Source organism: Schistocerca gregaria, chromosome 4 (assembly GCF_023897955.1).
Source record: "Schistocerca gregaria isolate iqSchGreg1 chromosome 4, iqSchGreg1.2, whole genome shotgun sequence".
Lineage (NCBI taxonomy): Eukaryota > Metazoa > Arthropoda > Insecta > Orthoptera > Acrididae > Schistocerca > Schistocerca gregaria.
This window is the reverse complement of record NC_064923.1, coordinates 544,261,760-544,289,029: the sequence shown is the minus strand read 5'-3', so window position 1 is coordinate 544,289,029 and position 27,270 is coordinate 544,261,760. Positions and strand designations below refer to the sequence as shown.

General features: G+C 38.3%; 1 protein-coding gene across 14 annotated transcripts in view; it reads left to right on the top strand.

Moving 5' to 3' along the window:
- The window catches only part of LOC126268165 (band 3 anion transport protein), an 811,429-nt gene that overhangs the window by 608,110 nt on the left and 176,049 nt on the right, over positions 1-27,270 (top strand). For 7 of the 14 annotated variants that reach the window (XM_049973749.1, XM_049973751.1, XM_049973753.1 and 4 more), the window contains 6 exons: positions 8,877-9,004; positions 12,828-12,925; positions 13,179-13,321; positions 21,113-21,233; positions 21,466-21,632; positions 21,747-21,907. In XM_049973749.1, the coding sequence (XP_049829706.1) occupies positions 8,877-9,004; positions 12,828-12,925; positions 13,179-13,321; positions 21,113-21,233; positions 21,466-21,632; positions 21,747-21,907 (818 nt within the window). Of the gene's footprint in view, positions 1-8,876; positions 9,005-12,827; positions 12,926-13,160; positions 13,322-21,112; positions 21,234-21,465; positions 21,633-21,746; positions 21,908-27,270 lie in introns of all 14 variants that reach the window. The other 7 variants (XM_049973744.1, XM_049973747.1, XM_049973746.1 and 4 more) reach the window with 1 other exon arrangement.

Genomic DNA, 27,270 nt, shown 5'->3' with positions numbered 1-27,270 from the left:
AATTGCTGCTGCAGATGCAGTACAGTGTGCCAGAGCCATATGCTGACCACAGTGGTCTTCCCTCATGGTAGTGCCATGTGGTTGTCTGGAACTCGGTCTTCTTGCAGCCATACATTATTGTGCCCAACACTGCCAGCAAATGGTGGCTTTGTTAACTTAAAGGCATTCTTGACTAACATCAAATCATCATGTCATCTCAAAGGTAACTAATGCTTATGACCGTTACATCATGTAATAAAAGCAAACCTGATTTACATCCTCATAGTTGAGCTACCTCTGGCACTCTTAATCAACTGGTGTGAAATTTGAATGGAAATAATCTTTTAGTAACATGTCTACCAAATTTAATTTATGTTACATAACTCCTCCTTGGTGTAGCAGTTTTTTCTATCAGTGTTTATTGTCAGTCACAATTCAGATATTTTAACCGAGCCCCTTTTTTGTGCTGCATGCTCATCATTTGTCATACAGAAAAAGTGACTGATGACATACATGCTTTCCACCACAAAAAAAGAAAAAAAGAGAAAAAAAGTCAAAGGGAGGTAATATTTGATCATGTTGTGCTTTCACAATATTGAGAAAACTACTTTGGCTCTATGTGCATTTATTAAGCCACTGGTTTCATTCTATACAGACATCCTCAGGTGACAAAGTGGCACAAACATGCCAGTTTCATGATTTAAAACGGTTAATTTCCCAGTAAAAAAATAGTACTGCATATTTTGGAATACAACAAATACAGTATACCACTTTGTTGGCTCTGTATTCCAACATGTGTCTGTGATTTGGAAAAATGTAGCATTTTAATGAATTTAGTCAAGTAGCATATATTTTTAAAGCCTATAACAAACTGAATAACATTGTATAAATTTCAGGTCTGTTTGTCAAAAATTTTTGAGTTATGGTCATTTCAAGCTTTCAAAATATTGTGAAAATCACACAATTTCAGAAACTTTAAAAATGAAAATCAAATGTCGGAAAAAAATCTTTAATTCTGAATTTTATCTCATAATTTTAAATCATCAAGGTGATAATTTATTTTATTGGTTGATTCCACATGGAATGACCTATATGGATTCTTAACTATCTGACTACAAAAAATATATTGTCAGTGTTGCAATGTGGACTTCTAAAGGATTCTGATAAAGTATTAGTGTAACAAAATACTGCAAAATAGTTCACTTTCTATCTCTTTGAGAGGAAACAAAGGGTATCAGAAGGAAAGAGTAATGAATTAAGCTGTCAGTGATCATCCAGCTGGGAAGTAATTATGTGTGGTGTCCCACAAGATTCCACCTAACCTTTACTTTTTCTTGTGTATATGTCAATGACCTCTCATCAATAGCATTACCAGATGTCAAGTTTGTTTTATTTCCTGATGGTACAAATGCTGCAATAAATAGCAAATTAAGTACAGTTTTTGAAAGATAGTTAATGAAGTTTTCACCGTAAGACCTTAACTTTTTCTTGTGTCTATTAATCTCTGTTGTCAGTAACATTGCTACATACCAATTTTGTTTTGTCTGCTGGTGACATAAATGTTGCAATGAACAGCAAACTGAGTACAGTGTTAGAAATATCAGTTAATGAGATTTCTAGCTGCTCCTTTGACACTAGAGTTTGAAAAAAACAAATTAAATTCAGTTCAGAATTTATAAGAAGTCTCCCACCCCCCTCCAGTATGTTGTTGTTGTTGTTGTTGTTGTTGTTGTGGTGGTGGTGGTGGTGGTGGTGGTGGTGGTTGTGGTAGTGGTCTTCAGTCCAGAGACTGGTTTGATGCAGCTCTCCATGCTACTCTATCCTGTGCAAGCTTTTTCATCTCAGAGTAACTACTGCACCCTACATCCTTCTGAATCTACTTAGTGTTTTCATCTCTTGGTCTCCCTCTATGATTTTTTACCCTCCACGATTCCCTCCAATACTAAATTGGTAACCCTTTGATGCCTCAGAATGTGTCCTACCAACTGGTCCCTTCTTTTTGTCAGGTAGTGCCACAATTTCCTTGTCTCCCTAGTTCTATTCAGTACCTCCTCATTAGTTATGTGATCTACCCACCTAACCTTGTGCATTCTTCTGTAACACCACATTTTGAAAGCTTTGATTCTCTTCTTGTCGAAACAATTTATCGTCAGTGTTTCACTTCCATGCGTGGCTACTCCATACAAATACTTTCAGAAAAGACTTCCTGAGACTTAAATCTATACTCGATGTTAACAAATGTCTCTTCATCAGAAACACATTCCTTGCCATGGCCAGACTACACTTTATATCCTCTCTACTTCAGCCATCATCAGTTATTTTGATGACCAAATAGCAAAACTCACCTTCTGCTTTCAGCATCTCATTTCCAAGTCTAATTCCCTCACCTGATTTAATTTGACTATATTCCATTATCCTCATTTTGTGTTTGTTTATGTTCATCGTATAGGCTTCTTTCAAGACACTATCCAATCCATTCAACTCCTCTTCCAAGTCCTTTACTGTCTCTGCCAGAATTACAATGTCATAGACAAACCTCAAAGTTTTATTTCTTCTCCATTGATTTTAATTTCTACTCCTAATTTTTCTTTTGTTACATTTACTGCTTGCTCAATACACAGACTGAATAACATTGGGGATATGCTACAAACCTGACTCACTCCCTTCTCAACCACTGCATTCATTTCATGCCCCTCTACTCTTATAACTGCCATCTGGTTTCTGTACAAATTGTAAATAGCCTTTCGATGCCTGTATTTTACCCCTGCCACCTTCAGAATCTTAAAGAGGGTGTTCCTGTCAACATTGTCAAAAGCTTTTTCCAAGTCTTCAAATGCTAGAAATGTAGTTTTGCCTTTCCTTAATCTGTCTTCTAAGATAAGTCATACAGTCAGTATTGCCTTGTGTGTTCCAACAGTTCTACAGAATCCAAACTTATCTTCCCGAAGGCCGGCTTCTACCAGTTTTTCCATTCATCTGTATAGAATTTGTGTTAGTATTTTGCAGCCTTGACTTATTAACTGATAGTTCAATAATTGTCACATCTGTCAACACCTGATTTCTTTGGGATTGTAATTATTATATTCTTTTTGAAGTCTGTGGGTATTTTGCCTGTCACATACATCTTTCCCACCAGATGATAGAGTTTTATTATGGCTGACTCTGCCAAGGTTATCATAGCACTAATGGAATGTCGTCTACTCCTGGAGCCTTTTTTTGACTTAGATCTTTGAGTAATTTGTCAAATTCTTCACGCAGTATCACGTCTCCCACCTCATCTTCATTTATGTCCCCTTCCATTTCCATAATATTACTCTCAAGTACATCGCCCTTGAATGGACCCTCTACATCTCCTTCCACCTCTCTGCTTTCCCGCGTTTATTTGGAACTGGTTTTCCATTTGAACTCTTGGTATTCATACAGGTGGTTCTCTTTTCTTCCAGGGTCTCTTTAATTTTCCTGTAGGCAGTGTCTATCTTACCCCCTTATTACATTTGTCCTCTAGCCATCCTTGCTTAGCCATTTTGCACTTTCTGTCGATCTCGTTTTTGAGAGCTTTGTATTCCTTTTTACCTGCTTCATTTACTGCATTTTTATATTTTCTCCTTTCATTAATTAAATTCAATCTCCCTTCAGTTACGTAAGGGTTTATACTAGACCTTATCTTTTTGCCTGCTTGATCCTCTGCTGCCTCCACTATTTCATCTCAAAGCTGCCCATTCTTTTTCTACTGTATTTCTTTTCCCTGTATTTGTCAGTCATTTCCTAATGCTCTGCCTGAAACTCTACAGCCTCTGGTTCTTTCAGTTTATCCAGGTCCCTTTCAGTTTATCCAGGTCCCGTCTCCTTAAATTTCTACCTTCTTGCAGTTTCCCCAGTTTCAGTCTACAGTTCATAACCAATAAATTGTGGTCAGAAATGTAAATGTCTTACAGTTGAAAACTTGGTTCGTAAATCTCTATCTTACCATTACATAATCTGTCTGAAATCTTTCAGTGTTCCAGGCCTCTTCCACATATATGATTCTGAAACCAAGTGTTAGCTATGTTTAGGTTATGCTCTGTGCAAAATTCTACCAATGGCTTCCTCTTTCATTCCTTACGCCAGTCCATATTCGCCTTCTACTTTTCCTCCCTTTCCTTTCCCTTCTATCGAATTCCAGTCTCCCATGACTATTAAATTTCCATCTCCTGTAACTGTCTGAATAATTTCTTTTATCACAGCATACATTTCTTCAACCTCTTCATCATTTGCACAGCTAGTTGGCGTATAAACTTGTACTGCTTTGGTAAATGTGAGCTTTGAGTCTATCTTGCCTACAATAAAGCATTCACTATGCTGTTTGTAGTAGCTTATCTGTGCTCTTATTTTTTATTCGTTATTAAAACTATCCCTGCATTACCCCTATTTGATTTTGTGTTTATAGCCTTGTATTCACCTGAGCAGAAGTCTTGTTCCTCCAGCCTCCATTATACGACATCTGAAGTACGACAATATGCAGATAGAAGAAGCTGAAAGTGTTAATTTCTTGGGATTACAACTTGACAGTAAATTCAGTTTGTCAGAGCATGCCACAAAACTGCTGAGGCCCCTGAACTAATCTTTGTTTGTGAGGCAGATCTTGATTAACATAGATAATATAAAAATGAAAAAGCTTGCATACTCCACTTCCTTTTATTCCATAGTGTCACAGTATCATTAAACAAAGGTAAAGTTTCCCAAGTTCAAAACTGTGTCATACAAATTATTTGTGGTATAAACTCAAGATCATCCCCCAGAGGCCTCTTCAAGGAACTGAAGATACTAACTACTATTTCCCAATATATTTAATCTTTAATCAAATTTTTCATGAATAATACATGTCTTTTACAAACCAACAGCTCAGTTTGTGGAATTAATAACAGGAAATATGGATAATCTTCACAAAGATTTAAGGTCACTTACTTTGGCCCTGAAAGGTGTCCACTATTAGTTAATGCATTTTACTCACTTAACAGGAGTCATAAAAAGTTTAACTAGTAATGAAGTTTAATAGGAGCTATAAGGATAAAGTGTTGTGACCGGTTTATTATTATTATTCTTAAATTAAAATATGTTTAAGGTATTTTTTTTTACTTAAACCATACATAAGAGGACCATTTCAGTTAGGGTTGTGGAGGGGACATAAGCATATACCTTTTTTTGTAAATATGTATTATATATTCTTGTTTTATGAAGATCTGCTCACCATGGGTCTCTGGAACAGAAAGTACATCTAATCTAATCATGAATACTTCTCTTGTCAGAAAGAAACCTGCCCTCATCTTCTGCACCTTCTTTAGCACTCTGCCTCTGCACCTGTCTCTTTCTGTTGTATGTTCTTGCAAGTATACAGGGTGATTCAAAAAGAATACCACAATTTTAAAAATGTGTATTTAATGAAAGAAACATAATATAACCTTCTGTTATACATCATTACAAAGAGAATTTAAAAAGGTTTTTTTTTTCACTCAAAATCAAGTTCAGAGATGTTCAGTATAGTCCCCTCCAGACACTCGAGCAATATCAACCCGATACTCCAACTCGTTCCACACTCTCTGTAGCATATCAGGCGTAACAGTTTGAATAGCTGCTGTTATTTCTCGTTTCAAATCATCAATGGTGGCTGGGAGAGGTGGCCGAAACACAATATCCTTAACATACACCCATAAGAAAAAATCGCAGGGGGTAAGATCAGGGCTTCTTGGAGGCCAGTGATGAAGTGCTCGTCACGGGCTGCCTGGCGGCCGATCCATCGCCTCAGGTAGTTGATGTTCAGGTAATTACGGACAGATAAGTGCCAATGTGGTGGCACTCCATCCTGCTGAAATATGAATTGTTGTGCTTCTTGTTCGAGCTGAGGGAACAGCCATTTCTCTAACATCTCCAGATACTGTAGAACAGTTACAGTAGCACCTTCGAAGAAAAAGGGACCAAAAACTTTATTGGCTGAAATGGCACACAAAATGTTCGCCTTAGGCAAGTCACGTTCATACTGAGTTGTTTCCCGCTGATTCTCAGTGCCCCATTTACAGACATTGTGACGGTTGACTTTCCCGTTAGTGTGGAAAGTTGCTTCATCACTAAACACAATCTTTGAAACGAAAGATTCATCTGTTTCCATTTGAGCAAGGATAAAATCACAGAAATCAATTCTTTTAATCTTATCAGCTGCAGACAGTGCTTGAACCAATTTCAGACGATAAGGTTTCATAACTAACCTTTTTTGTAGGACTCTCCATACAGTTGATTGTGGAATTTGCAGCTCCCTGCTAGCTCTGCGAGTCGATTTTCCTGGGCTGCGAACAAATGCTTGATAGATGCGTGCTACATTTTCATTACTCGTTCTCGGCCGTCCAGAACTTTTCCCTTTGCACAAACAACCATTCTCTGTAAACTGTTTATACCAATGTTTAATACACCACCTATCAGGAGGTTTAACACCATACTTCGTTCGAAATGCACGCTGAACAAATATCGTCAATTCACTTCTGCCGTACTCAATAACACAAAAAGCTTTCTGTTGAGTGGTCGCCATATTAGCATCAACTGACGCTGACGCCTAGTCAACAGTGCCTCAAGCGAACAAATGTACAACTAAATGAAACTTTATAGCTCCCGTATTTCGTCGACAGATAGTGCTTAGCTCTGCCTTTTGTCGTTGCAGAGTTTTAAATTCCTAAAGTTGTGGTATTCTTTTTGAATCACCCTGTATAATTTTTCTCTCCTTTTGTATGGTACCATCTGATGTTTTTGTCACCAGTGATATTCATTGTCTTTGTCTTGTTGTAGATGACACCAAGTCCTATCCTTGTGATTATTTTGCTTAGGTTGTCAGGTTGTTTCTTTGTGCCATCGTTCATCTGACTATCATATGTCATTCATAAAGGCTAGGCAGTCCACTTAGGCCCTGTCGTATCATATGCCATCCATAAAGGCTCGGCAGTCCACTTAGGCCCTGTCGTCCTTTTTGCCCTCCATGTGTTTCTTTGGTATTCATATTTTGTTGTTTACTCCTCTCCAAGTTATGTTGAATAAAACTGGTGACAGTTCATTCTCCTTTTTAGCTCAATCTTGAAATTAAGCTCTTTCAATGGTATTCCATCAGTTCTCGTGTAGTGACATTTACCCTTGTGTTCATCAGGATTCTTCCAAGTGTTTGTTGATACAGTCATAAACTTTTGTGAAGTCCATGAAGGTATTACCACCTTCTTTTTCTTTAATGACACAAAGATTTACGCCTTGCGTGGGCCCATCAATGTCGACATTGGACTGTTGATGACTGGAAACATGTTGCCTGGCCAGCCGAGTCTCATTTCAAATTGTATTTAGTGGATGGATGTGTACGGGTATGGAGACAAACTCATGAATTCATGGGCCCTGCACATCAGCAGGGGACTGTTCAAGGTGGTGGAGGCTCTGTAATGGTATGGGGTGTGTGCAGTTGTAGTGATATGGAACTGCTGATACATCTATATACAACTTTGAAGGTGACACGTAAGTAAGCATCCTGTCTGATGACCTGCTCTGTCTAATGTGCATTCCTATAGACTGCTGCAGTTCCAGCAGGACATTGTGATACCCCACATGTCCAGAATTTCTACAGAGTGGCTCCAGGAACACTCTTCTGAGTTTAAACACTTCCGTTGGCCACCAATCACGTCATACATGAACATTATTGAGCGTATCTGGGATGTTTTGCAACATGCTGTTCAGAAGAGACCTCCACCCCCTTGTACTTGTACTTGGATTTGTGGACAACCCCGCAGGATTTATGGTGTCAGTTCCCACCAGCACTGCTTCGGACATTAGTCAAGTCTATGCCACATCGTGTTGTGGCACTTCTGCATGCTGACAGGGGCCCTATATGATACTAGGCAGGTATACTAGTTTCTTTGGCTCTTCAGTGTAAGTGAATGTAGCAATTTGGTAAGTAAGTGGAAATAGGTGTGGAGGAGATACGAATTGTGAGTGATGAGGGAAAGAGTCTCTAAATAGGCTAGAGTTATAAGAGTCCTATGAAAGAGTGAATTATCACCCCAGTCATGTTCTGACACTCAATCATAATTTGTATGTGTACCAACAGACTTCTTTGTAAACGTTTTGAACTACCACGCAGTGCCCATACTTTCATGGAGCTCTTTGTAATGTAATACTTTACATGCCAGATTTTGATTTAATATTTTCAGCATAATTTTGTATGATGCCACTTTCTGTGAAACTTCTCTTAAACTGGTAACAGATTCCCTCATACTTTTTTATGCATTTTTATTTCATTTTACTCTTCCTTCTTTGCAGTTTGTGTTCATGTATTCCACACAACTGCAGCATATGGTGTTCTTTAAAATACTTATATAATATTTAATCATCTTTTCTTTTTATGGGTTGTGTCAAGCAAAGTCTACATCACTTTTAATTCTGGTGAGATTCACCACTCTCTGCAATATCATAGTAACTCACTCTCCCTGCTGAATTGTTGCTATCATGTGGACTCACAAGCAACACATGACATATAACTGTTGCAACATATGTTAAATTTCACAAGATTGTTAACTTTCAGTGTCAAAATTTGCCTTTTCAATCAATGAATTACATATGACAATACTGTACTGGAGCAGCAATTAATTTAATTATCCTAATGTGGTGATATTAACAAATTAAAGTGGGCATATTGTTATACTTAAGTTGGCCAGAAACACATTACAGGAAACTAAGAATGCAAAACTGAAATTAAATTATTGTGAAATAATATGAAGTACCTATAAAAAATTATTCTGCTTCAGTGCACAGGAAGAAAAACTAGAAACTAAGAATGCAAAACTGAAATTAAATTGTTGTGAAATAATATGAAGTACCTATAAAAAATTATTCTGCTTCAGTGCACAGGAAGAAGAGCTATCAGCATATGCATCCACCCCTGAAACACCTGCATTCTCACTCACTGAGGAGAAAGATGTCTTCCCCAGAAGGCGCAGAAGGAATCAACATACCAGGTGCTGGAGGAGAGGTAACATAAAAATGTATTTTAAGAAACTTAAAATTGTAATACTGTTTATTAATTTAGTGGCATAGTAATATGTTTGGAATGATACCAATCCTCTTATTATCATCAGACACATATATACTCACATAAACCTGTTTATTAAATGTAAATAAACAGTGGTGTGTTTTTAAGCAAAAGTGTTACTTTCAATTTTTCACCTGCAATAGATAATTAAAATAGCATTACTTTTTGTGTTTTAATTATTATGGAAGATAATTTCCTATTAAGAACAAAAGATGCCACTTAATACCGTCTCAGAAAACTATGAAGAACAGATAGTGTGGAAATGCAGTCATGATGGAAATATATGGTTCTAATGGCAACAAATAGACCTGACCTCTTTGAGGATGTCATTGAGATTGGTATCAATGACCATGATGTGGTTGTGGCACCAATGAATACCAAAGTTCAAAGGACAGCTGAAATAAGCAAAAATGATATACATGTTCAGTAAGTCATATAAAAAGTCAGTAGTGTCATATCTAAGTGAGGAATTTGAAACTTTCAGCACAGGGGAGAAGCACATAGAGGAACTAGCGCTCAAAGTTTACAACAGTTATTGACCTTACACTGGATAGATATGTTCACAGTATAAAAGTTCATAATGGGAGTCATGCGACCCCCCCCCCCCCCAACACACACACACACACACACACACACACAAACACACAAACACACACACACACACACACTCCTTTGATATGTAGTCACTGTATTAATGCAGAATAGGTGCAAAAACCTAGCAAATGAGAAGGAATTGAAATTGATGGTAGCAAGCAAAAGCTGAAATGCTTAAATCCATTTTCAAATCTCTTATGCAAAGGAGACCCAGAAGAATTGCCCAATTTAAGCTTGTTACACTGGAAAGATGAGTGAAGTCTTGTATTAATGTCAGAGGTGTTGAGAAACAGCTGAAATCATTAAAATTGAACACAGTCCCTGGGCCTGATGTAATCTCCGATAGATTCTATGCTGAATTTGTTTGCCCCTCTTCTATCTATCATCTGTTGTAGAACACTTGAACAAAAAAAACATGCCCAGTTCTTGAAGAAAAAGCAGAGGTCAGAAACATTTACAAGAAGGGTAATAGAAGTGATCCACAAAGCTACCACCCAGTATCCTTGACATTGATTTGTTGCACAATCTTAAAACATATTTTGACCTCAAACATAATGAGGTGTCTTGAACAGAGCAACCTACTCTACGCAAATCAACATAAATTCTGAAAACATCAATCATGTGAATCCCAACTTGCATTTTTCGCACATGACATAACGAAACCTTCGTGTCTAGGTATTCAAATAAATGCAATATTTCTTGATTTCCAAAAAGCATTTGACTCCGTACTGCACCTACTCTTATTGTAAAAAGTACAGCCATATGGGATATGAAGTGAAATTTGTGACTGGATTGAGTGCTTTTTGGTAGGGAGGACACAGCACATTATCTTGGATTGAGAGTTATCATCAAATTTAGAAATAACTTTGGGTGTGCTCCAGGGAAGTGTGTTGGGAGCCTTGCTGTTCATGTTGTTTATTAATGACCTTGTAGACAATATTAACAGTAAAAATCATCCTTTTTGCAGATGATACAGTTATCTATAATGGCGTCCTATCTAAAAAGCTGCATAAATATTCAGTCAGATCTTGGTAAGATTCCAACACAGTGCAAAGATTGTCAACTTGATTCGAATGTACAAAAACGTAAAACTGTGCACTTCACAAAAAGAAAATAATATTGTATCCCATGACTATAATATCGATGAGTCACTTTTAGAATTGGCCAATTTATACAAATATGTGGGTGTAACACTTTGTAGGGGTATGAAATGAAATGATCACATGAGCAACAATTTAGGAAGAAAGAGGACACATTAAGCTGCAGACAGAAACAATTAAAAGACACTTGCAAACATTAGACATACATAAAAGACATTCAGATATATAAGCTCAGTCATGGGTAAATCAGGTGGTAGACTTTGGTTTATTAGCAGAATATGGGGGAAGTGCAACCAGTCTACAAAGGAGATTGCTTAAAAATCGTTTGTGTGACCAGTTCTAGAATATTGCTCACGTTTGTGGGACCTGTACCAGATAGGACTAACAGGGGATAGTAAATATATATAGTGAAAAGCAGTACAAATTGTCACAGGTTTGTTTGACCCATGGGGAGTGACACTAAGATGTTGAAAGAACTGAATTTGAAGACTGTTGAAGATAGATGTAAACCATCCTGAGAAAGTCTATTAACAAAGTTTCAAGAACTGGCCTTAAATGATGACTCAGTACACTACGACCCCCTACAACAATATAAGAAAACACAGATTGCTATTTACGATAAAGAAAAAAATGTTATGTTGCAGACAAGCAGAATTAAAAGACACTTACATAAAGCTTTTGGCCTCAGACTTCACAAGTAAAGGAGAAACACACACCATTCATACACACAAGAAAGCACAATTAATGCACACACTACTGCAACCTCCAGCATTCTTGCCCAAGATACTGGAGCTAGCTGTCATGGGTGCATAAGGTTTGCTTGCTTGTGCGTATGGATCATATGTGAAGGCTGTGGCTGAAAGCTTTATGTAAGTGTCTTTTAATTGTGCCTGTCTGCAACTTAGTGTGTTTTCTTTATGTTAAGTAGCAGTCTGTCTTTTCCTACATTGTTGTATTCCTACAACTCCCTAACATATTGCTCACACAGAAATTGTGAGGACGAGATTGTAATAAATTACAGCATACACAGAGGCATTCAAATAGTCATTCTTCCCACACACCAAATGTGAATGGAACTGGAAGAAACCCTAATAATTGCTATAATGTAATGTACCCTCTACTATGCAATTGAAAGTGTTTTGCAGAGTATAAATGTGGATGTAGAGGCTGTAATAAGTCACTATGCATGTATGTATTCATAGCTATTCCAGTACAGAAACTACAGGGTGGTCTTGCAGAAAGACCTTATCAGAATAAATTTGCCTTTCTGATGTCCAAATATGTAAGTTTTTCTGTCTGAAAAGCTGATCACAGAATGTTGTGCATAAAGCACAGAATTACTCTGCAGAAGGTAGCATGAGGATCAAAATGCAAAGTAATGTTGCAAAATAAAGAAACAGGCTTTTTTTACTGTACAAGCATGAACTTTCAAGGAAATCTTATTTTAAAATATTTCAAAGAGCCAAACTTTCAATTTTTAAGTACCGGTATTCCTAATTTTAAATGCAGCTGTTTGTTTGCAGTTTGATCAATAAAACAACTTTTTTTTGTTGTTTTTTTTTCTTTTCTCTCCTTGCTCTGATATAAATCACACATGTAAAGGAAAAATTAATAATGACTAAAGGAAGCAATACCTTTTAAGTCAAGGTTTTGATAAACAGATATTTTATCTTGAACACTATGCTATGATTATCAAAGATATTGAGTTTACATATTTGTATGCAATGTCTGTTTGTATGTTTAACAAGTAATATGTAGTTACTCATTTTATGAAATGTATAGATTGCTTTTTACTGTAAAGATGACATATTGAGTTGCTGACACACACAATAAAAAGACTTGTCTCCCATTTAGCTTATGGCCAAACCCTTCTTCAGGAAAGAAAACATACACATCCACTCAAACAAGCACACCCCAGCCTCACTTCACCGCTATCTCCAGTTGCTCTGTTCTTATAACATAATAGAAAATAATGGCTAATTTTCTGCTGAAGTTGGTTTATTTATAACATAGCACAATTTAGTTGATACCAATTACAAACAAATAATTATTTCATTACTACTGTGTAGGGTCGTGAGATGCGGAAAGCATCTCGTGCAGGAACAGATTCTGACACTGCCCAGAGTCCCTCAACCAGATCACCAACAGCTGCAGAAGAACTTCCCAGGTATACGTTTTGGTAGCAAATTTATCACCTTAGTTTAAGCATGGCATTTTTCTTATCAAACTGTCAGTATATGACATTCTAAGCAGTTTACTGACACTGTTTAAAGCTGCTCCTAATGAAAACTTTATAATGAAGGATATAATCAGTAAAAAAGATTTAAAGTAGTGCACATATTTCAACAACAAATAAATCTATGTATTAATATTGATTAACCACAGGAATCCTTTTATTTAAGGTTAATTCTGTCCGGCAGTGCAAGTCCAGAAGAAGAACGAGATGAAACAATTCTTAGCAGTGAATCTGAACCTCAAGTGTCAGAGAGGGCAGCATCATTTGGAGACAGCCCCATATTTGGCTCTCCCACAGATGCACTGAGAAGAGTTCAGTTTCAGATAGGTAAATACAAATAGTATATACATGAAAGCAACTATGAAACTACAGTTTTATTTCGTACAAAGTGTGGTCTAGGGGCTAGCATTGATGCCTCTGGATCGTGAGGTACAAGGTTTGATTCCTGACTGGGTTGCTGATTTTCTATGCCTGGGGAATGGGTGTTTGTGTTGTCCTCATCATTTCATCATCATCACCATTTGTGAGAGTGTCTAGATTGGATTGTGAAAAGGAAATGGACTGTGTAAACATTGGGACTTTGTACGGGCGATGATGACTGTGCAGTTGAGTGCCCCACAAACCAAACATCATCATCGTCATGATCATCATACAAAGTATATATGAACATATGTGGTTTAGTTCTGCTTACAACTTGAGTATGAATGAATGAACTTTACTGAGTATTTTTATACAGTTTCAGTGTTTATGAATGTTTAAGAGATGGGAGAATTACTGTTTCATTTCCTCAAAAGTAATTGATTGTATTCCCCTTAACTGAGTGTAAGTTAAATATTGTTAAATCACAGTAATTATGCAAATATTTATTAAGCTATACAAATCATGACAGCAATAAATTAGACTGACATATATCTGGTTATAACACAAGCTGAGGTGGGAACTATTTTTAAATGTATATGCTGTGGAGTACAGGGACTTTTTTCACTTACCTCCAATGAATGTTGAGTGTTGATTTAAATATTCCACAGTTGACGTAATGATCAAGCACTAAGTAACAAATGTTAAAAACTGACAGGTTAACCTAGCATTGAATTTGAATTTTATTGAGTGTCATAAATCACAAATTTTAAAATACTTAATATTTCAAAGTGTGTTAATTACATGAAGATTTTTCCTTATAAAATTCAAACAATGAAAAATCTGCAATGGAAGGTAATTATGTTACAAGAAGGAAAGTTGCTACTCACCATATGGTGGAGATACTGAGTCGCAGATAGGCACAACAAAAAGACTCACAATTATAGCTTTCGGCCATTAAGGCCTTCATCAATAATAGGCACACATATGCACACTCATACATACTCACGAAAATGCAACTTGCACACATGACTGCAGTCTCAGGCAACTGAAACCACACTGTGACCAGCAGCACCAGTGCATGATGGGAGTGGCACCTGGGTGAAGGTAAGGAGGAGGCTGGGGTGGGGGATGGGGAGGGATAGTACGGTGGGGGTTGCAGACAGCGAAGTGCTACAGGTTAGATGGAGGGCAGGGGAGAGGTGGGGAGTGGGGGGAGTAGCGGAAAAAGGAGAGAAATAAAAGGATTGGGTGTGGTGGTGGAATGACGACTGTGTAGTGCTGGAATGGGAACAGGGAAGCAGGTGGAAGATGGGTGTGGACAGTGACATACGAAGATTGAGATCAGGAGGGTTACGGGAACGTGGGATGTATTGCAGGGAAAGTTCCCATCTGCACAATTCAGAAAAGCTGGTGTTGGTCGGAAGGATCCATATGGCACAGGCTATGAAGCAGTCTCTGAAATGAAGGATATCGGTATGAGCCGTGAGGTAAGGAATTGGGAGTAGGGGTTGTGTAAGGATGGACGAGTATATATTCATATATTCGGTGGACAGCGGAATACTTCTGATTGGGGGGGGGGGGGGGGATAGTGGGCAGGACGTTTCTCATTTTTCCATATAAGTTACACTAGTTTGCATTTTAAAATGTCTTGTCAGATGATTTGTTGAAAGTTAGTGTCCTTGAGTCAATTTTCTGTGCTGAATCTATCACAGCAGGTTTTTACGCAAAAGAAGATGATTTTCACTTCTGAGCCCACAGATATATTCTAATACCATTCCACACATTTAAAAAATGAAACACATTTAAAAAAAATACTCCTCAGAACTCCTCTAATTTGTTTAGTGATTTCCTTGTAGAAAAATAAGAAGTCAGTAGTACTCCACAGATTTTTAAGATTTCTCTTCTTTGACTTCCTTGTAGATCCTTGTATATGATGACTGTCCCTCTTCAGCATCCAACAGTAGTCAGCCAACATAGCTGCTGTCCAGTGACACTGGTACTTCTCTTAATATCTTGGTGAAAACGTTCACTCTGGTCTTCAATATAATGTCCCAAATTTCAGGGAAGTACTCAATATGTGAGTGTAGAAAGTGGACTTTCACACTCATTTAACAACCCATCTTCTTTAAACTTAGCAACTTTTTTTTCTGCAATGGCCTTGTAATTAGGATCTTTTTTATTCCATAGAAAGTTCTCAGTAACTGATTGGAAGGTAGTCATGGACCTATTTCTCTTTTCTTCATTGTCTTCTCATAATTTTCATCCTTAATTAGTTTCTTTATTTTGAGGATTGTAAAAGAATTCCAGCTTTCAATATGTCTCTTGTGGTGAATGGAAATTACTTGGAAAGGTACTTGATACTGAGTCCATTCTATGGTAGAGCCTTTACAAATTACTTTATCAAGCCAAATTTTATTTGAAGAGGTGGAAGCAAGACTTTATTTTTGTTTTACAAATGGTTCATGCAGGATATTTTTAATTACAGGCAAAAAATTTCTCCGCTCTGGCCATAAACTCTTGCACCCCAATTTCTTTGCCTTGTCCGACTGTCCCTTCACACAGACAGCACAGTGTTTTTGTGTTCACAATTTGTTGTCCTAATAGTATTTTGATAACTTTGAAGCCACCACAGATAAGCTAAGTGTGTTCCTCATACCGGATACTAGTTAAGAGAATCTCCATGTTCTCATATGTTCCTTTCATTTGAACTGAATGGGCCACAATAATGGACCCATACACTTTTTCATTATGCAGTAACATGCCTTTCAGGCTCGTCATTGATGAATCTAGAAAAATCTCAACTGTGTAGAATCATGTTCAATGCCACAGAACTACATTATCTCATTTATGTTATTGCAGTAAACCAAGAACTCTTTCTGTGAGAATAAATGAACTAATTCTTTCTCTCTATGTCTGTATCATGAGTAATGTGTTGTTGGTTCCAGAAGATGGGAGTCAAGTAGTGCCACAGACTCCTTAGGCAAATTCAAATCTCATACGAGAGCAGTAAATTCACTCTTGAGAGAACAATTATGGAGTAGTCACATTCAGGCTGGTGAACATAATTATTGTCTTTGATAATTGCATCAACTTCATATTCTTCATCATTTTATGCCATATTCTGTACAACAGTTGGAGGAAGAGGAACAACCATATCTTCATGTGCAAACTGACCTAATGGCTGAATCAATGCTTGGATACACACTTTGCCTCTTATTTTTGGAACTGCACCCCTGAACATTAACTAAGCAAAGGTAACAGTCATTAAGGTGATTTTTAGGCTCCCTCTACTCCGTTGGAATCACAAATGGCATGCACGTTTTCTTTCCTTTTGTCTACAATCTTAACCTTTCCACACAATAGTGGCAAACTGTTTCTGGCACCCATTCCTTGTTCTGGTCACCAAGTTTCATTTTAAAATAAGCATGGTAAGCTTTTTACACGAAGTTTGGTTAGCCAGTGCATAAGTCCCAAAATGTAACAGAAAATATTTAGGTTCTTCACACACACTGGCATGTTGACATCGTAATAACTGTCAACAGTAGGTGAATTGCTGTCTTAAATATACAGAATAATCACAATATAGCACTTGGTAAGACATGCCTGTGAGACAAGCAACACTTTCAGGGTCACACAACAACAACTAACATCAACAGGTGTAGCAACCTAAAGGTATGCGGGGCCGAACTGAGAAATTTCCCTAGAACAATACACATAACCTACAGAGACAGCAATATATCTTTGAAGTCAAATTGCTGTGAAACTGTACATGGTAGCAAAAAATTGAAAACAGTTTGGAATCAGAGTAAAAAATTGAAGTAGTATCACATATTAGTATCAGTCATCTGATACCATGCATGTTGTTGGTGTTGTGGTCTTCAGTCTCCATGCTACTCTATCCTGTGCAAGCTTCTTCATCTCCCAGTACCTACTGCAGCCTACACCCTTCTGAATTTGCTTAGTGTATTCATCTCTTGGTCTCCCTCTATGATTTTTACCCTCCAAGCTGCCCTCCAGTACTAAACTGGTGATCCCTTGATGCCTCAGAACCATTAGTTATGTGATCTACCCATCTAATCTTCAGCATTCTTCTGTAGCACCACATTTCGAAAGCTTCTATTCTCTTTTTGTCTAAACTATTTATCGTCCACGTTTCACTTCCATGCATGGCTACACTCCATACAAATACTTTCAGAAACGACTTCCTGACACTTAAATCTATTCTCGATGTTAACAAATTTCTCTTCTTCAGAAACGCTTTCCTTGCCATTGCCAGTCTACATTTTATATCCTCTCTACTTCGACCGTCATTAGTTATTTTGCTCCCCAAATAGCAAAACTCCTTTACAACTTAAAGGGTATCATTTCCTAATCTAATTCCCTCAGCATCATCCAACTTAATTCAACTATATTCCATTATCCTCGTCCATTTCGTTCAACTGCTCTTCCAAGTCCTTTGCTGTCTCTGACAGAATTACAATGTCATCGGCAAACCTCAAAGTTTTTATTTCTTCTCCATGGATTTTAATACCTACTCCGAATTTTTCTTTTGTTATGCGTACTAGTGTTATTGATGTTTTAAAACAGCTGTTAAACTACTCGTTATGGCTGGTATGTACCTCAGATGAGAGGGGACAAAAGTCGTTATTTGGAATGGTGCCCCTCTGTCCCCTGCCACCATTAATTTATCAGGAGCTCATGGACACCATCTTCCTCTTTACACCTGGAATTCTCAAGGGATTTTTTTTCCAAATTTGAGTAGCTACCTTGAAAGAACATAATGTTAAGCTCATACACAGTTGAAGAAAGGTGAAAAGGTAAGTGGACATGAATAAAATATTGGAGGTATTTGGATCTGTGTGATTTATGTCACACAATATTCCAGACATTAAAATAAAAGAAAGTTCAAGATGGAATAACAACAGTATTATGAAAAGGACAGATTGCTACTGACAATACAGAGATGTTGAGTTGCAGACAGGTAGAATAAAAAGACTGCTATAAATTTTAGCTTTCAGCCAGAAGACCTTCTGAAGTAGAAAACACACACTCATTCACACAAGCACAATTCACACACACATTGGCTGCTACTGCTGGACTGAGTTGGATCTGCACTTGTTGAGAGCATCAACCTGATAGTGGGGGTAAGGATGAGATGAGGCATGGGGTAACAGGGGGGGGGGGGGGGGGGATAGCAGGGTGAGGTGGAGGATGTAGTGCTGCATGTAGGAGTGTACAGGGGCTTGATGGGGACAGGGTAGTGCTGCTAAGTGCAATTGGGTTGTTTGTGGGAGATTGGGGAAAAGGGGTGTAAAAGGAGAGCAGTGAAGAAGGGGAATAGGACTAGTTTTTGAAAAGTTTTTACATTGTGATAGTCCATGCCCCCTTGCTAGAAGTCAAAAGTGGTAACATGCATCGGGTGCAGATTTTCTGTTTCAGTCACATCATAAGTTAAGTTTATCAAAGGCATTACATACAAATTTTACTCTTCTGCTTATTTTTCCTGTCAACTTAGTTATTGTTTTCATCTGGCCCAAATACAAAAACTCTTCAACTAATTTTAATTATATATACCAAATAAATTAATAAGAAATGGTACTGATCCCCCACAATAGACAGGAGATCCTGGGTTCAAATCCCAGTTGGGGCACACATTTCCAACTGTCTCTGTTGATATTTGTCAACCCCTGCAAGCAGCTACAAAAGGTCTGGATTTCACTGTAATATCAAACCTCTGCCTTTCTTGGTGAGCACCTCCAAACCACTGTAAATTCAAAATACTACTCACATCCTTACCATCATTCACAGTTCCTGTCCTGTTACATCCAGACCCCTCATTGGTCATTGTGGATGTGACGTCCTGGTACATCAACATTCCTTGTGGCTATGGATCATTATCTTTCCAAATGCCCTCCTGATACCAAACACACCACCTCTTTCCTAATCGTCCTAGCCAACTGCACCCCAACGCACCATTATCTCACTTTCAAAGGCCAAATCTGTAAACAAATCTGTGGTACTTCCATGGGTACTCACTTGGCAACATCCCATGCCAACTTATTGATGGGCCTTTTGGAGGAATGCTTCCTATATATTCAATATTTAAAAACCCTTCAGATTCATTGATAACATTTTCATAACACGGACTCATTGCAGGGAAAATATCTGCTCTTTCCTCCATAACCTCACCACCTATTCCAAAATCCATTTCGTCTGGTCCTTCTCAACTCAATGAGCCACCTTCCTAGAAGTCAATCTTCACCTCTCAGATGGATCCATAAACACATGTGTTAATATCAAGTGCACCAACCACCAATGATATATCCATTTTGATGGCTGTCACCCATCCATGTCAAAAATTCTCTTCCATACAGCTTCACCAGCTGTGGACACCATATCAACAGTGGAAAGCAGAGTCCTGAAATATACCTATAACCTTACCAGAGTCTTTATTGACAGACAGTATCTTATTCAGCTCATCCATAAACAGATCTCCTGAGCCTCTCCCACCAATAAACATGTTAACCAGCCACAGAGCAGCACTCTTCTGATCACCCAGTGTCATGCTGGCCTTGAAAAGCTCAACCACAATCCTTCACTAGGGGTGTGACTGTCTCTTGCCATGCTCTGAAATGAGGGATATCCAACTCAAAACTCCTACCCACATCAATGAAAACAGTATTCCACCATCCACCCAATCTACAGAATATTATTGTTCATCCCTACTCCAATGTCTCCTACACACCGTAGATCTTTCCTTGGCGATTGACTCAGATGGAAGACCTGACCCATACACTTACACACCACCTCCTAATGCAGTCCAGTCACAGACATTTCCCCTGCTCCAAAACAGGCCTATGTGTGAAAGCAGCTATGTTGTTTATATATGAATGGCCATTGCCAGCTGTGACAAACCACAGACTTTACCATCCAGTTGCTGAACACGTTTCGACAGCTGCTTCACTACACAAACCTTTCACATACTCCCTTCCAGTACTAGTTTCTCTGAATTATCCAAGTGAGAATTGGTTCCCAAGCATATCTTGTGATCTTGCAATTCTCCTGGCCTCAACCTGTGCTAAGCTGTTTCACAATGAACGGATGAATGAATGAATGAATGTTTCACAATGTCTCACCTGACCTGTTTCCCACTACTCTTCCTTTCTCTCTACCCTCTTCATTTACACCTTCTCTCCTTTCCTCCCATCATTTTCCCCTCCCCTCTCCCTTTCTCTACCCCGTATACACTCTACTCTGTGAACTCCTTTTGTCTTGTTGTGCAACCACTGAGGCATCTATCAAAAAATTGTTCCACATTATCCCACAACACCCTCCTCATCTTGTGCATGCCCCCCTACACCCTCACCACCTTGTGCATCCTTCTCTTCCCCAATCCCCACCTTCATCTAACCAGGCAATTGCTCTCAGTAATTGATAATCAACAGCCAATTTTGTTGCAACTGTTGGTGTGTGCGTTTCATTTGTGTGTCTGTGTGTTTATGTGTGAATGTGTGTCCTTATGCTAGAGAAGCTTGATAGCTAGTGTGATTACTGTTTTCTGTCGCATGTGATCATGTGCCGCGCATCAATGAGCTATAGGTTAGCTGTGCCTTTCTTATATTTTACTTGTTATTCCATCCAAGAATATCCATTGCTTTTTTTAGGGTCATGTGTTTATCAGACTGCATACTAAAGTAATAAATTGAGAAACTGATGCCCCTTCCAAATAAAGTTATTCACTAATGCGAAATTTCATAGGAGAAATAGCTGAGAAACCAGAAGAAGGTTCCTTAGAAGATGCTGACCAGCAAACAAAAGAATTATTGCAGCCAGAGGAGCCTCCGAAGGAAGTGGATAAGAAACCAAAACGGCGACACAGGTAAAGTTTACTCGTTAGACCTATTATTTGTTTCCCGTAGACTGTATTTTGTTCATTTTTTATTTTATTCCTTACAAATCTATATGAATGTTTTAAATTACACAATAAGAAGAATGATGTAACATACTTTGTATTACATAGTTCTAATTTTGCATTATGTAGCAATGCATTGTTGGAAACTTATGTGCCTAGTATTTCCTAATTCACCTTTTTGCACTCTTCCCCATTTTAGTCGGCATCATTACCATCATCATCGGTCTCGAAAGCATAGCTTGCAAGAAGACCCACAATCTCGTTTACGATCTGGTGCAGAATTTAGTGGAGTAGAGGGAAGGAGAGTCAGTATACAACCAGAGGAAGCTATTAATTTGCAGGAGCAAGACATAGATGATTTAGCCAGTAAGTATTAATTGGTAATATTATACTCTGTCATGTAGTTTGTTTAAGGAAAGAGGCAGAGATAGATTAATATTAAGTGCATTGCTCATGCAGAATGATTCATGTTATGTTTAGGTCATCGTTTTGACGATGCAAGAGGGTTGCGGCGTTACAAGCTTCAGAAGACTCCTTCATCAGGTCTTGTTCATATTGGCAGGAAAGATGGTTCAGAACAATTACAGAGTGTACTTCCTCTGCAAGCATACAAGAAAATGTTTGACCACAGCCCTCATGAGGTGATTGTTATCTCTAATTATGCTTGATCTAGTTTAAAAGTCACTGTTTTTTGAAGCTTTGTTGTTTCCTTCTCCATTTGAATGACACAGCTGCTTATAGTCTTGAGGAATAGTGATCTACACAGTAAATGATTGAAGATAATTTTCCTGTTATGAGTTTCATTTATAATGTCATCAAAATTAACATTAATAGTGATGACATATTTTTCCCTACAATAAACTTAAATTTTCTATTTGTAGGTTTGTGTATTGTATTAATGAGCCTAAATACGGTGCTCTTAGTACTTCTCAAAAATACACTAGTGTACTTTACTCTTTAGTAGCACACAATCATATCAAGAAAGCAACAGTCTCTCTGCCATAGTTAATATAAAAATAAAATTTAAAAAACCTATGAGCTCTATATTGAGAAAGTTATTAATTAATTATGTGTAACAAGTTACAACTTTTTCCTGCAATCATCATGCTCTTAACAACACAGTATATAATTGACAAAGAATTAAAAAAATAGCCATCCCAGTCTAGAAATTGCTTTCCTCCACAGTTGACATCAGTGTCTATATTAATCCATTACACTTAAACTACTGCCTCTCCAGCTTCAATTGCTGATGCTCCACCTTGGTGTGGGATTCTAGTTGGCACTGAAGAAAGGTGATGTAAATACACACTGAATGATCACTAAAATTGCGAAGCAGTCTCATTGCTTAAATTCCTTGTGGCTATGGATCATTATCTTTCCAAATGCCCTCCTGATACCAAACACACCACCTCTTTCCTAATCGTCCTAGCCAACTGCACCCCAACGCACCATTATCTCACTTTCAAAGGCCAAATCTGTAAACAAATCTGTGGTACTTCCATGGGTACTCACTTGGCAACATCCCATGCCAACTTATTGATGGGCCTTTTGGAGGAATGCTTCCTATATATTCAATATTTAAAAACCCTTCAGATTCATTGATAACATTTTCATAACACGGACTCATTGCAGGGAAAATATCTGCTCTTTCCTCCATAACCTCACCACCTATTCCAAAATCCATTTCGTCTGGTCCTTCTCAAATCAATGAGCCACCTTCCTAGAAGTCAATCTTCACCTCTCAGATGGATCCATAAACACATGTGTTAATATCAAGTGCACCAACCACCAATGATATATCCATTTTGATGGCTGTCACCCATCCATGTCAAAAATTCTCTTCCATACAGCTTCACCAGCTGTGGACACCATATCAACAGTGGAAAGCAGAGTCCTGAAATATACCTATAACCTTACCAGAGTCTTTATTGACAGACAGTATCTTATTCAGCTCATCCATAAACAGATCTCCTTCTCCATTTGAATGACACAGCTGCTTATAGTCTTGAGGAATAGTGATCTACACAGTAAATGATTGAAGATAATTTTCCTGTTATGAGTTTCATTTATAATGTCATCAAAATTAACATTAATAGTGATGACATATTTTTCCCTACAATAAACTTAAATTTTCTATTTGTAGGTTTGTGTATTGTATTAATGAGCCTAAATACGGTGCTCTTAGTACTTCTCAAAAATACACTAGTGTACTTTACTCTTTAGTAGCACACAATCATATCAAGAAAGCAACAGTCTCTCTGCCATAGTTAATATAAAAATAAAATTTAAAAAACCTATGAGCTCTATATTGAGAAAGTTATTAATTAATTATGTGTAACACGTTACAACTTTTTCCTGCAATCATCATGCTCTTAACAACACAGTATATAATTGACAAAGAATTAAAAAAATAGCCATCCCAGTCTAGAAATTGCTTTCCTCCACAGTTGACATCAGTGTCTATATTAATCCATTACACTTAAACTACTGCCTCTCCAGCTTCAATTGCTGATGCTCCACCTTGGTGTGGGATTCTAGTTGGCACTGAAGAAAGGTGATGTAAATACACACTGAATGATCACTAAAATTGCGAAGCAGTCTCATTGCTTAAATTCCAAGGCTTATTGAGTGAGAGCATGAGATGGCTTTGGTCTTGATATGTCCATTGGATGGGGGTATTAAACTCACTGTCTTTGTTACTCAAGGGGGATAGCCTATGTACCAGCATTGAACTCCACAAAAAACCATCTCCCTTATTTTTATCAATGACACAAACATACGTTTACTAGTTAGACTAAACAGTTGCAGTTAAAAAAAGAACAACTATACAATTCACAAAGGCATGGTGTAATTACTAGAAGACAACTGGAAATTCCATATGAGCAGTTAAACCTAGTGATTGTTGTTTTCCAGCCAATAATTTTGTATGGTGTTACTTAACATTATCATAGAAAACTTTACCAAAAAATGACATATTATACCTGAAGCTGACATGGAGTTGGTGAGCTAGTTCTATGCAGGATTGGGTGGCAGTGGAGGCTTAGGCCTAGGAAGTGGGCCATTGGCAGTTCATTAAAACAGTATGAACAAGTCAATCACTTTATCCCAAACCATGAAGCTGCACTGAGATGTTGTCATACCCCTTGTACCATGTGGTGAGGTGGATGCAATGTTGGCTGGCATCCAGCTGGCAGGCACTGATGTATGTGCCTTGGAAAGCTGACGAGTGGTTGGCTAGGAGCACGCAACCCAGATACACATGCCATACTCTTCATGCACTGTCAGCAGTGCAGGAGATGGCCGGATCACTTGCAGAGGATGCCAGCTTCCAGTCCCGTCCCCATGAGTAGTGGCATGAGGTGCCATGGTGTCCGCATCCACATAGGATGGAGACAACTGTGCCATCCTGGTCACAACCCACTGCCCCACGGGCAGGAGTCAAGCTGCTGCTGAGTAAGTCTGTAGTAGCCCACCAGTGAAGGGGCACCAAGTCCCAGAAGGCAGACTTGGCACGAGTATAAGCTTTTGGGTGACGGCCATGATGTGCTGATGCCCAGTATAGCCCCCTCATCATAGTTGATCTGCCAAGCTATGAATATCTCTGCTAAAAAGTCACAGCTACTTACACAAGATGTGTCTCAGCTGCTGTGTCGAGGCACCACTTCCAGTCATTTTCCTAATAACATTCCTGCAGTCTGTCAATGAAGAAACCACTTGCCTCATTCTGTAAGACCCTTGCCTTGCCACTGAACTGGTTGGTTCACATTGCCAGGTCTGATCTGTGTCACAGAGTAAAAAGAGCTCTGTTACTGTAATTGTTATGCTGACATCTTGTGGCCACTGGCTGCATGTAGCTTCTGCACTGGTGCACACAAAATTGCCAGAAAATAGTGGCAGCAGTACACTACAACCCCTCCTCTCTGGGTCTCTACCCTGGACTGTTCTGCAACAGAACTCAACGTGCATGGATAAAAATGTATAATATTTACTCAAATTATGTTCTGAAAGACCTGGGCAGTTTGAGTCACAATGTTCAGTGGCTGCAAATTCACCCTACAGCGGGTAGCTCACTACTTCCTTATTTATCACTACAAGATTTGATCTGTGTTACTATAATTAACAGCCCATAAGTTCTCATGTGAATGTACAATGCAATGTACAGCAACTAACTCCCACTAGCCATGTCATTGTGACAATTCTTTGCGTATGACTGAATGTCTCAATCACTTCCAAGGCCCTCATGACCTGCTCAACTACCATATACTTTTTAAATGCTAGGAAATGCATTTCTTTCTACCACACACATCTTATTATTGTACATACAATATTTATCTTTTACTTCTCACTTTCCACTTACAACTAAAATAATGTGCAAAACTCAATTAATAAATTATTCTTAAGAAACCTTCTTTAATACCACATGATCTGGCTCCATTAAACTCATGTAGTTGGCATTTTTTTTGTCTGTTTGGTGGTTTTTTTAACCCATTGTTTAGGAACTTCATTCAGAACTTAATATATGTGACAACAGTTCCCCTTATGTTTTCCTGGAAAACATATTCCCAACCAATCCTCACACACGAATCGCATTTTGTACGGCCATTCACAATACGGCAACAATATTCTCCCCCAAATGCTCAGCTTTCTGATACTCCTGCTCTTCCAAAGCAACTTCCTGGTTCCTAGCAGCACTTTATCATACAAAGTAAGCCATAGAGAGTTTGTTTGCAGTTTAACTGGCTTACCCCTTAAGATAGGCGAACATTCTGACAGCAGTCAACTGATGACATTTCCTCTAGCTGGAATAAGTTCTACCATGCATAGCCGAAGATTAATTTTGTCATAATGTTAGGGCAGAAAGTTTATTCTCAGGTTCACCTTATATCCTTCACTTACTTTATGCCTGTTGCAAAGCTCAAACTGCAGCTGCACTATATACAGATCACTGTGTCAATCAGCAGCTGGCTCTGCAAGGCTGCGACCTAGTACTCGTACTACTGCTACATTGCAAACTTCTAGCATATGTGCTACAGATTTTGCATTGTTGACATGATCACTGATGTTATAAACAAGCTGCATCTTACTTTTCCTACACTCATCCTGCTCCTGAGGAAATATGTGCACCTCTAAAGCTTCTTCCATGACATCTGCAACACACTTATCAATATCAACAGCTTCTTGTGCATTTCCTGTAGTATCTACAACAACATCATCATTGTCAGTTCCACTTGCACGACCCAAATGTAAGTGGCATGTGTACTCCCTATGTATTTGGAACAGGCCCAGTGGTCTGAACAACACCCAAAATTGCCCATGTTATAACACACAGACTTACTCACTTTCGCATGGCCCACTCTCACTCTTGTGTGACACTGTATCTGCTTCAGACTCCATGGTTCCATGTGATATCACAGCTGATACATTGAACCAAGTCTGCACATCATCATCATCATCATCATCATCCTCTTCACTAAATGTTTTCATTTTCCCAATAATTAGATCGTCCTCCCAGTTGTCAAATTTCATCCTACTATTCACAGGATTGACAGCCTTAACTAAATTAATGGTAGTTGGATGTTTGACAGGAACAGATAAACTAGTCATGAGGATGTTCCTCTCCCTTTCATTTTTCTTCTCCTCCCTTCTGTCTGCTTCCTCTCTATCTTTTCCAAAATCTCCCTGTTCTCACACTCTGAGGTCTGTTTTTAATCCACCAGTCATCAGGTCCTCTCTGCACCTCCTCTGCATACTCTGGAGAAAAGCTACTTCCCTTTTCATAACCCAAAACGCTTCCAGTCTCATATACAACTTTGAATTGTACACTTGCATCTCTTTTATTTTGGCTGCTACAGTTTTTATAACCTCTTCCATGGTAGCCCCTTGCAGTATTGGAAAGCCTGCTCCCTGTGATACTAACCATGATATGATCACTCCCTATCAATCAAAAACACACAGATGACAAATACACTTATGCATACCATTATCCCAACACTTGTCATTATTT